The sequence below is a fragment of the Biomphalaria glabrata genome, chromosome 1 (assembly GCF_947242115.1).
Source record: "Biomphalaria glabrata chromosome 1, xgBioGlab47.1, whole genome shotgun sequence".
NCBI lineage: Eukaryota > Metazoa > Mollusca > Gastropoda > Planorbidae > Biomphalaria > Biomphalaria glabrata.
The window spans coordinates 52,163,437-52,175,994 of record NC_074711.1 but is presented as its reverse complement, the minus strand read 5'-3'; the positions used below and the strand labels follow the sequence as shown (position 1 = coordinate 52,175,994).

At 35.8% G+C, this 12,558-nt stretch overlaps 1 protein-coding gene and 1 long non-coding RNA gene across 3 annotated transcripts in view; both read left to right on the top strand.

Moving 5' to 3' along the window:
- The first annotated feature begins 39 nt into the window (after positions 1-39).
- Positions 40-12,558, top strand: part of LOC106054635 (fatty-acid amide hydrolase 1-like) — a 57,188-nt gene continuing 44,669 nt past the window's right edge. Inside the window, exons 1-3 of one of the 2 annotated variants that reach the window (XM_056043325.1) lie at positions 48-193; positions 4,248-4,335; positions 5,284-5,390. In XM_056043325.1, the coding sequence (XP_055899300.1) occupies positions 5,358-5,390 (33 nt within the window). In that variant the 5' untranslated portion in view covers positions 48-193; positions 4,248-4,335; positions 5,284-5,357. Of the gene's footprint in view, positions 194-4,247; positions 4,336-5,283; positions 5,391-12,558 lie in introns of both variants that reach the window. The other variant, XM_056043316.1, reaches the window with a different exon arrangement.
- LOC129928599 (uncharacterized) lies at positions 9,645-12,345 on the top strand. Its single transcript, XR_008780040.1, has 3 exons — positions 9,645-10,054; positions 10,661-10,737; positions 11,017-12,345. It is a non-coding gene; the product is annotated as an uncharacterized LOC129928599 (long non-coding RNA).

Sequence of the window (12,558 nt, the reverse complement as noted above, 5' to 3'; positions counted from 1 at the left end):
CCAACAACCGCGACCGTAGTATCAGAATCTTGACCTATATTGAACGTGTCACAGCCAGCAGACTATGTAGATGTCGCTGCACCACAAGAGTGCGACTTAACTTACATATATATCGTCTTATATCAATGCTTTGTAGTGGATCACACTAAAAGAGATAGTTCTTCTGCTGTCGTATTTCTATCCAGCTAGCACGGTAAGAGTTAAACACATTAGATATTACACAAATAATAATAAAGTATCACTTTAAAATCAAGCAGTCCATGTTGCACAGGATATAATGGTTAAACCTTGACGTTTTGCCTGCTCTGTTCCTCTGTTCTTTTAAATTAGTGTTTTTGTTTTATCTTTGTTGATTCAGCTGTTCGTCCTACTTTTTTAATGGGCTAGTTTATATTTCTCCTTTTAAAGGAGAGCTCACAGGGCTATTGAACGGAGTCGCGGGAAAAACAAACAAGAAAATAAAAAAAAAGCATCAAAAAGAAAAAACAAAAAGCAAAGCTCATATAAGGGGAAGAACTCCATCATATTGCTCAATAATGAATAAGTTATCTCCCCTTTTCGATAATTTATTTTTTTATTCATTCATATTTTATTAGGTACAATAAATTATTGAACAAAATTTCCACTTGATCCCAGAATAGGCGTGGGGAAAACAAAATGTGCACGATAATCTAAGGGGATGTCTGAAGCCTCTTCCCATGAATGTGTGGCGCCAAATTGTACTAAATAGGATGTCATCGCAACTCTTATTATGCGTAACATGTCCCGCTCTGTCACAATCTTACTAAAGGGTCGACTCCCAGTTCGGTATAGGATTTCCTTGATTTAGACCCGATCTCTATAACTGACTCCTAAAATCTGTCTTAGCCATCTTTGTTGAGCCAAATTTTGTGTTTTTCAATTTTGCAGATGACTATTCACTGCACCTTATTAATGGAGCCCCGCCACAGATGGGAAAACCCTTTTGAATACGCTCTTGAAATTAGGTGACTGTAGTTTGCTTTAGATTTCATATGGAAAAGGGAAGTTTTATCGTCAAAATAATCTATTGGAGGTTTTAAACTAAAACATCTCTGGATTTGTTTTTTTAATTCAAAACCCCATTTAGCTACGGTCATAGAATTTGGTAACTGTAGTTTGCTTTAGAATAATATTGAAGAAGGAGGTTTTCCACCTCAAAACGCTCTCTAAGGGGATTTTAAATTCAAAACCATCTGGAGGGGGTTTAAACTTAAAAAAAAAAAAAAGCCATCTGTAGGAGAATGGTTTAAACTCAAAACACCCCAATTGGCTTGGCTACACTCAAATAATTTTAGTGTGTAATTTGCTTTTTTTATATTGAAGAGGTATTTTTTTAGCATCAAACCCCTCTGAAGGGGAGTTTAAACTCAAAACCCCTTTTAGCAACGCTCATAGCATTTTGAGTGCGTAATTTGCTTTTTTTAACATTGAAGATGTATTATTTAGCTTCAAACCCCGCTGGCGGGGGGTTTAAACTCAAAACCCTTTTGGCTATGCTCATAGATTTGAGTGTGTAATTTGCTATTTTTTATATTGAAACGGTATTTTTTAGCTTCAAAATCCACTGGTGGGGAGTTTAAACTCAAAACCTCTTTGTCTACATGCATAGAATTTCTATAATTTGCTTTGTTTTTAATATTAAAGAGGTATTTTTTTACCTTCAAACCCCGCTGAAGGGGGGTTTGAACTCAAAACTGAGTCAAAACCCATTTAGCTACGCTCATAAAATTTTGACTGCGTTATTAGCTTTTTTTTTAATATTGAAGATATATTTTTAAGCTTCAAACCCTACTGAAGAGGGGGAGGGTTAAACTCAAAACCTCTTCAAAATTTTAAGTGTGTAATTTGCTTTTTTTATATTGAAGAGGGGGTTTATCGTAAATTTTGGAGGGAGTTTTAAAATAAAAATCTTCCTTAACTGTGCTCTTGGAATTTGGGGATTGTCGTTTGCATTTTTTTTTGGTTTTGTTTTATAGAAGAGGGGGATTTAACTGCTAAAATCCCTGAAAGGGGTTTTAAACTCAAAACCACCTAGTAGGGTGTTTTAAGCTCAAAACCCCCTGGTAGGGGTTTTAAACTCAAAACCCCAGGTAGGGGTTTTAAACTCAAAACCCACTGTAAAGGATTTTAAACTCAAAAACCCTTGGCTGTACTGGGGCAAGTGATGGTTTAGTATTAAAATCTCATCTAAAATAAACAAAATCAAAGCAAAAAATCAGTCACTAAATTCCGATCCCCCCACCTCCCCTTGGGGGGAAGATTTCATTTCGGGAGGGGGGTTGAACCCCAAACCCTCCCCCTGGCTACGCCCATGCCAGACAGAATGAAATAAGATAAGCTTTGTAGTAACAATCAAAGAAGCTCAAGGATTTTACTTGGGTGGACCACCTATTATAGTTGGATGCAGTCATTGTAAAACTGATACGTATCTATACAATTTCGTCAGGAACAAGAATCCTTTTTCACAATTGATATTTTCTAATTATTGAATTTTTTTCCAGAATACAATTAAATACATGCCTTTTTAATTTACTACAGGCCAATAAAACCAAATTTCATTTATATATCTCTCAATGCTTTTTACCAGCCTATGTAACAGATAGTAGATTTATATCTTATCTTATATATTAAAGACGTTACTTCAAAAGAGAAGATAATTACTTTCTACGCATTTAATGTGTCAATCTAGTCATACATGTTAATCATTAAACCTACAGTGAAAAGCTGCTCACTAAGGTACGATAGAAACTGTTATGTACTGACTGTTGGACATTCAAGTGAGAAACTGAAATGACATTCTAGCTAAGAACCTTTCACGGGTAAAAAAAAGGTCATATACCATGTTTCGGTTCACTGGCCTTGACTATGTTAAGTCATAAGTTTTAATGAATAGTGCGGCAATGGAAGAATTCTTGTCAATGTGTCAATGTCTTGTCTGCAGTATTGGTAGGGCTATTTGAAAAATAAACTGCAGAAAATCAAAAATGTTGCTGGCATAATCATTGGTAGAAAACAAACTCCATTCGGGCAACTGTTTGAGGGAAACTTTCGCTAGAAGGCTAAAAGGATTTTAAAAAAAACAAAAAAAAAACCAACATCACCATCTGGGTCAGAATTTGGAGATTTTACCATTGAGTTTAGTTTAGCTAGGATAGTACGTTAGTTTGTAAATAAATAGTGTGCATTGGTTTTAGTGACAGTAAAAAGTAGTGACGTAGCCAGACACACGAATGACGTTGCAGAAATACACAAAAAGAGAATATGGCTTGGGGTTAAAGCAGGAAGTACGGTGAAGGAACGACTTGTTAATATCGACGGATTTAGAGACATGACTTTCATTCCCAATATGTAAATAAACATTGTTTGAATTGTTCAAAGGCCTTATCGATTTGATCATTGTTAGCAAGTGAATAGTTTTGTTCTTTTGTCCTCTTGTCGAACTTGTGGTTAGTATTGAGTAATAATTATCAAGACATCGAAGTCAGTAATCTTGTGAGATCAAGTCAAGGTCAGTGAACAGACACAAACACATTCAAGCACTCAGGACACCATCACAAAGGAGATATAAGAAACCGTTTACAAAAAAAACAGTCACATAAATTCCTTTGGTCAAGGCAAATTTCCTCATTGATAATAAAGATTATTATTATAGGCTATTATTATTACTATATACAGTAGGGTAAGTATGCTATCATAGCAGCGAAGCGAAGAAATAAATAAATTATTAGCGTTCATTTAAACTATGGTACATCTTATATGGAATTATGGAAAAGGCTGTACCGAGATTGCCTCTTTAATTAGAATGTCATTATTAACGAAGGGAGAAATAATATTTGAATATTTGCAGTTAATTCATGCAAGTAACTTTTTTTTTCAAGTGGATGTTCTTAAAAACCTGGATTTTCTTTAAAAAAGCGAATAGTCTCAAAAAGGATAGAATGTAAATGGATTTAAATATGTATAGGGCTATATAGTCAGCCTGTCTTTAATTAAACATCCATGAATTCCATGGCAGCAGTTATTTATTTTCTGAGTTGTCTCTCCTAGCTCAGTTTCTCAAACTGTGGTCCACGTTTCCCCCTCAACTTTCTTTATTAAAATTCATATTGTATCAGGGTTCTCAAGTTAACATCTAGTTTCATGACCACAAAGAAAAGAAAACTTTGATTTTTTTAAAAAAAGCATTGAATTTTTTGTTCTTTTTTCTTCTGTAAATGAATCACAAGTTTTAAATACTAGGCAGTTGAAACACCAACTGGTATCCTGTTGCCTAGTGGGACATCTTATGAACTGATGTATTTACATGAGATTGAGGTACGTCATAAATCCATGGAAGCGCGGTGGCTGAGTGGTAAAGCGCTTGGCTTCTGAACCAGAGGTCCCGGGTTTGAATCATGATGAAGACAATGATTTTTTAATTTTGGTATCTTTTTAGGCCCTGTGAGTCCACCCGGTTCTAATGGGTACTTTAGTTGGGGAAAGTATAAGCGGTTGGGGTTGTGCTGGACACATAACACCCTCGTTAACCCTGGACCACAGAAATAGATGTTATTCACATTCTTTACACCTGCCCTCTAGATTGCAAGGTCTGAAAGGGGAACTTTACATTTTACTCCTTCAATTCACTAAACCGTTACACCGTGCTTTGAATATAGCTAATCACTGAAGACTAACGCGGCACTGACGCTCCTTCTTCAGAAGAATTATAGAGGTCAGACCCAATGATACACAGTCTACGGGTCTATCATCTTAAAACAATGAGCTATATTCTCATACGGTGATATACCCAAAGAAAATGGCTTTCAATTCGAATCAAGAGCCACCTTTCATTCTTGTTATTAAAATCCCCCTAGCCAAGTAGTATACGTAACGAAATGACCTAACTCGCTCTTCCAGCTGGTTGGGCTATTAGGCATTTATTTAATGGACAGAAAGAAAGGGGAAGAGCCAAACTCCGTTTCCTATCTGTGAAATCATCCAGCAGTCAGTCTGCTCTTAACATTTATGCAAATGCTAACCTTAAACGCTATCTCACTTCTTGAAGTTAGTAAACAGGGTCATCTCCCTTATATACCCGCATGTAACCAACACGACAATTTAGGTGGCGCTTTACCTGAGTTTCTTCAAATCGATATGCCAGGCAGAGTGAGCATTGTCAGGTCAAAGTCAGTATTCATTCGCTTTCAGCTTAGACATGATAGAAATATTGCATTTTAAACCATAACACATGTTCGATTTATGGCTACATTTGTATTCTCTCAGGTTGTGTGTTTGCTCGCTGTTTGACGCAGTAAATCTGACTCTAACAACTAAGTGCAAAGACATCTATTTCAAATATGTATTTAACATTATGTCAATTTATGGACAGGGTAAGTTATTAATTATTTATTGCTGATCTTTCTCTCTCTCTCTCTCTCTCTCTCTCCAACGTTGCGAAAGAGAGACAATTGGGTTGGGCGATTAACGTAAGACCTGTTCTTTCTTGTAAGCGTCCACATTTTTTATCACCAGTTTTTGAAAATTATATTATTGAATTTTCTTTACGGAGGTCCTCTTAAACAACTGTTCGGCAAGGATATCCCATCTTGGAACTGAATTCGATAACTTGTAGTCCTTCGAATAGAAGTATCACTATCTTCAATCCCATCTGTATTTTTTCATATTGTTACAAATGACCAGTGACAGGAAGAGAATAACGTGTGACCCCGGCAAGATAACACAGCAGCGGGTGTTTTCTGGAATGTACATGTATAAACAAAGACAGGATGTGACGTGTCCTTACATGTTGTTCCAGAAGGTACTAGCAATGTCCAGTGACAGATAGAGGTCACAACTTGTGACCCCGGCAAGATGACACTGCAGCGGGTGTTTTCTGGAATCTACATGCATAGGAACAAAGACAGGATGTGACGTTTCCTCACGTGTTGTTCCAGAAGATACTAGTAGTGTTTGTGCAACTTTGGAGGAGCGATTAGGGACTCTATATAAGCCAGAGAGTTGTGTGAAAAGTCAGTCGTAGGAAGTCGTAGGTAGAGTCGTCGGTACTGTTGTCTACTGTGCGAGACAGTAGAAGAGAGATGAGTACGACTCGATGCAAGTTAACAAGGGTAGAGTTAACTGGAGTGGACTACTATCATTAAAGTCTATACAGCGAACTACAGTGGTCTAGAGCCGTTATAGTCGATACAGTCTATGTAAGACGTGTACGGCTCTGATTCGGTAGACTTGAGTACGATTTGGTTTAGCTTTGGGAGACATGGAGCGACACTGGGAAGTGTGTCTGTGGTCTGTTCTGTGGAATACGGCTCTATACAAGTTGACAAGAGATGAATTGCAACGAAGTGAAGAGATGAATTGCAACGAAGTATAGCTAACTGTAAACTGACAGATATTGTAAAGTCTTCTACGCTACATGCTACAGTGACGAATTGTTAGAGTTAATAGTCAATAAAGTTATATGAAACTGAAAGTTGAGTCGTCAAGTTCTTTGCAGTGTTTTTATGTGTGTGCCTAATAATACATTTAGCCAGAAGATCAGAAATACGTAACAATATGTATTTTGAGGATACTGTTCAGTTTTACAACGAAGCCTGTGATAGAAAGAGTTAACTACCTTGAATCTTTTTTACAAAATATGTTTTTAGAGACTTTATAACTTGAGTTTTTTAAATGATAATAAAAAGACGAGTGTGAGTGTTTGTTTGTGTGTGTGTGTAAGTGAGAGAAAGAGAGAGAAAGAGAGAGAGAGCGATAGATAACGATAAAGGATGAAATGTACACTGTAAGTTTGTGGTCTAAGATGAACTTAATCTTATAATCTTATTTCTCATAAGACTAAGGCTTATAATTCTTTAGTTATCTTGATAGGAAATGTGATATAACTTTACATGGACTCATTAAATAAAAAAAAACACACAAAGAAATGTATTGACATTTCCCTGTCAACGAGCTGCGCTGATACAGAGATAATAAGGAGCCAATGAGAACTCGATGGTGCCTGTAAACTCCTATCTTTGTTTTGAAAAGCCGCTGATAGGCTACTCAATACACGACTTGGTTGGGGTCTATTAACCCGCGAATTTTTCTCTCGCTTTTTTATTTGGTCTAAACTTGTTTCTTTGCTGGAGATTATCCTCTTTGCCTCATAGTTAGAAACATCGACACTCACTGCTCCACACCAAGAGGTGCTATCATGGGTTAGCGATTCCCAGTCAAGGGTGTTGATTCCGCATTCCTTGATGGAGTTCCCGAAAGTATCTTTGTATCTTATATTATCTTATCTAATCTTATATAATACAGAGGTTACTTCAAAAAAGAAGATGATTACGTCCTACGCGTCATGCATTCAGTCATACATATTAACCAATGACTTAAATTCTGCCAAGTCACTGGTTTTTCTGGCTAGGCTCAGGCAACCCATTCCATGCTCTAATAGCACTAGGGAAGAAGGAGTTTTTGTATAAATTTGTTCTAGCATATGGGATGAGGAATGTGCCTCTTGTGTTGACCCACCTTAAGTACGCCTTCCATGGCATAGCTTCTAATAGAAAGGTTGTTTAGGGAGTCAATGGTCAGACAAGCAAGATATCATGTTCAGCCCATTGTAGTTTAGGAAGTCAATGGTCATACAAGCAAGATACCATGTCCAGCCCATTGTAGTTTAGGGAGTCAATGGTCAGACAAGCAAGATACCATGTCCAGCCCATTGTAGTTTAGGGAGTCAATGGTCAGACAAGCAAGATACCATGTCCAGCCCATTGTAGTTTAGGGAGTCAATGGTCAGACAAGCAAGATACCATGTCCAGCCCATTGTAGTTTAGGGAGTCAATGGTCAGACAAGCAAGATACCATGTCCAGCCCATTGTAGTTTAGGGAGTCAATGGTCAGACAAGCAAGATACCATGTCCAGCCCATTGTAGTTTAGGGAGTCAATGGTCAGACAAGCAAGATACCATGTCCAGCCCATTGTAGTTTAGGGAGTCAATGGTCAGACAAGCAAGATACCATGTCCAGCCCATTGTAGTTTAGGGAGTCAATGGTCAGACAAGCAAGATACCATGTCCAGCCCATTGTAGTTTAGGGAGTCAATGGTCATACAAGCAAGATACCATGTCCAGCCCATTGTAGTTTAGGGAGTCAATGGTCAGACAAGCAAGATACCATGTCCAGCCCATTGTAGTTTAGGGAGTCAATGGTCAGACAAGCAAAATACCATGTCCAGCCCATTGTAGTTTAGGGAGTCAATGGTCAGACAAGCAAGATACCATGTCCAGCCCATTGTAGTTTAGGGAGTCAATGGTCATACAAGCAAGATACAATGTCCAGCCCAATTTAGTCGGTACTTTTTTGCTATGACATGGATACAATAATTAGTGCCTTTTAGGATTATAACTAAATTGAAATTCTATGGTACTATAGTCCTGGACGTTATATTTTGGCCACACAAATGTATAAATAGGTAAATACGGAACACATCTCCATGTCACGAAGAATCGATACCAAAACCTTGTACTAAGGGATCGCTGTTGCTTCTATTTCTAAGTTTCATGTTTTGTTTTTCTTTAAATCCTTACCACCCTATCTTTGTTGCTTATGTTTTGCCTTTCGCAGTGGCGTAGCTAGGACTTTGCCATCATTTTGGGGCCCGGGGAGCTTGAATTCTTTCGGGGCCCCTGCATTTTGCGTAATATTTAATATTTAATGTAAAAAACATTCATTTGATGGGGCCCGGGGGATTTTCAAATTCTCCCCCTCCCTCCCCCAACCTAGCTACGCCTCTGGCCTTTCGTTTTATCTTATAGAATATGTAACAAAACGGGAAAAGATTTAGCTATAATTAGATAATAATATATGTTACTTTAATGAACTTGGTTACGCAGTAGTCTTCTAATATAATAAAGATCTACATTCATGTTTGAGAAATGAAAAAGAGAAGACACTTTGATGCCATTTAACGTGAATATGCAAATAAATAGAAATTCGCAGTAATAGTAATTGCTATGAGCGTGTTGGAAAACGCCATTGTGACCTTCGAACCCATTTACTTACGTGATTTTCAATGACTTTTTTAGTCATGGGTTTCAGAGCTTCTTTTTCTGTACGCTTTCTATTCAGAGACTTACAAGGTTTGGTTCTAGTATTGTCTTTTTTTTTTAAAGCTGTATATACATACATGTCAAAGACCAGTGTTAGTAGTTTGATAAGTGCACTAAATGCTGAGAACAGAAAGGTATACACATATAAACCAAGCGGTCTATGGGGAAGTTTATGTAAAGCACACTTATTTATGTGACCAACGCTTTGACGAGGAGGTTACGAAGCCAGCGCTATAACCAACCACACAATTTTAAAGCAGTAAATACTGTTACGATCTCTCCTAATCTGGCCTTCTGTAAACACTGCTAAACACAACACAGCACATCTAAAACATCAAGAACTTGACAACAAGGCTCCAAATAATCTGGTACTTTAATAAGCGTCAAATAAAACAGCCAATACGACACAATTGGCAACACAATCAACTACTACAACGTTAGACTGTATATCACTGTACTAAACTCATAAACTCTGCTGTCTCTTCCTGGACTCGTACGTTTCACTGGAGGACTGCACCGGCGCCTTCGACATAGAAAGCCTTAGCTCTGACCAGGTCGCGGCCTACGTCATCACTGGTCAGAGGCCAAGGTTATGCGTCACGGATTGATGCGTGTGTACGTAACCACTCAGTCCACCGTGTTGCTGTGTAGTTTACATAGACAGAAAGATTTCTTTTGAAACAAATAGAATCTTCATCTAAATATGATTTAGACTTTTCAAAATATTCATCATGGATTAAAACTCTAGATCTACAATGGTGAACAAATGTCTCGTTTTGTAAAGGATCTAGATCTAGCACTACTAGCAGATATGCTTTCCGATTACCAAAAGATGATGAATGGTGTAATGGTGGCTTAGAAAGAAAAAATGGCCAGCGGTAATACCTTTGGCTTAGTAGAAGGATTAGATCTACGTACCATAAAAGGAGTACTCTAAAGTAAGTAAATATTTCTAGATCCAGCATATTAACATTATACGTAATTAATTGACTTTTATGCTTTTGATGATTAACATGATAATCATTATATAAAGTCAAAGTGGGTAGATCTAGAAATCTAGGCCTAGCCTAGGCATTGAATACTTGATCTAGGCTAGGACGATGTAAATCTAATTGTAAATCTATTCATTTAATAACGATTCTGTCAATAATTATAGAGTCTAGATCTAGTTTATATACCAATAGCATAGTATAGTCCGTATATTATATAGAAGTAGACAGGTAGTAACTTATAGATTTATAATAGATAGAGATACATATTATATATATATTTTATATAGATATATATTATATATATATATATAACCAGTAGAAATACAGATCTATAATCTATTGTAGTCTATTACTAGTATTCTATAGTTACATAGACTCATTCTATTAGACTGTTAGACAGTTACTATTAGATCTGTCATATTTTATACCTCGGTATATACCAAATTATTCTAGTAAATGTTAGATGTTATATATAGGCCTAATATATACATTTTATTTTATATTTTATACAGTTTGCATTTCATTTAAAAAAAATTAATTGTAAACTTTCAGATCTGCCATTAACATTTTCAAGACGAAGTATCATGGACAGTATTGAAGGATTACGTACTATAAAGGAATACTCTAAAGTAAGTAATAATTATTACTATCATCTAGCATATAATATTAGTATTATAAATAATTTAAATTTTGTATGCTTTTGATGATCAACAAGACTATAAAAAGAGGCTATTGCTAGGAAGTAAATACTACTTTAGGCTAGAACTATGTAAATCTATTAATTTAATAACGATTCTATCAATAGATATTCTAGTAAATGTTTGATATTATTATATTATATACAGTATTTATTTACAGTTTGCATTTCATCTAAAAAATATTAATAGTAAACTTTATTTAACTTTCAGATCTGCCTTTACCATTTTGAAGACGATGAAGTATTGTGGACTAGCTACTACACATGAAAGAGTAGAGAGTGCATTAAAAAAAGTGTTAAGTCTCAGGAAGTCGCAGGATGGCTGCCTGGTCTTGTGGTTTGCGCGCTGGACTGTCGTTTGGATTTATCGATGTCTCTGGTTCAAACCCTGCCCGCTCCCATCCCCTGTCGTCAACTCTGAAGGAACATCCGAAACATGTCAAACATATAAGGATATAATAGTAAAAAAAACATATCAGTGATTTCAGTGAATTTCAAGATAGTGTAAGAAATATAAATGTGTCTTCGTTTTGGATGTTCTTTGTCAAGAGGAGTGTATGATTTATGTACATTGTAAAGGTTCTGGTCCAGTTAAGGTAGTATATATATATTCTATTGTTCTTGGTACATCTCTTTGATGTTTTTTTTTTAAACAAACAGAAGTATTTGGTAAAGGTGATAAGCTACTTCTTAAAACTGTATCCTACATTTATGAAATTATTAATTTGTTAGAACACATAGAACAATATTCTACAAAAAATTTTACCAACAATACTAACAGTTTTTAAATGCTATTAAAGAAAACACTAAGTACACAAATACAAAAAATGACAATGAAATAAATATATTAAATTGACTTAAACCAATCAGGACTAAATAAGAAGACCATGTCACTTTTTATGGACTATCTAAATTACCCACATCCTGCAGATTCCTGCTTATATAAGTTATTGACCATGTACACTACATATATTTAAAGGTTTAAGATACAGTGGGATAAATCAAAAAGATGAAAATATTTCTTTTATCTTTCCTAATTTTAATGATTCATCAAAACATCATAAAGGTTCTCTGTAAGTCTAACTGTTAGATGTTATATTAGACCCATTATCTTGTTTTTTGAAGTAACTTGTGTAATCTATAAGATAAGATATGTTGCTGGTTATTGTGTTCATGTGGTTCTAAAGAAATTTAATGACTGCATGACTGGGGATGGGAGCGGCCAGGGTTTGAGCTTGGGACCATCAATAAATCTAAGCGACAGTCCGGAGCGCAAGCCGCTCCACCAGGCAGCCATCCATATATATATAATATATAATTTAAATAACATTAACATTATATGAGCAAACCGCTTGAACAGGCAGCCATCCATATATTTAAATCACATTAACATTATATGTAATCATTGTATTTTTAAAATGTGTATTGTAAATTATTGAAATTTTTTTTTTCCATATGTTCATTAAGCAATTGCAATAAAAACTTAACTCATTAAAGTGGTATCCTTTGTCTGCAAATAAAATTGCTATATAACACCACACATTTGTTTTCATGTTGTGTTATTTCTGTTGTGATGCTTGTTATCATTAGTGTGTACATTAAGTTGTAAAGCAACTGATCAATTTTATATTCTAATAACATATGTAGGTGTAATACTGTTTATAGAAAAGTCATAACATACATGACTACACGTTAATGAGTTACAGACTATATCACTTAGCCTAAGCACTAATGCAAACATTCAGCCAGGTGT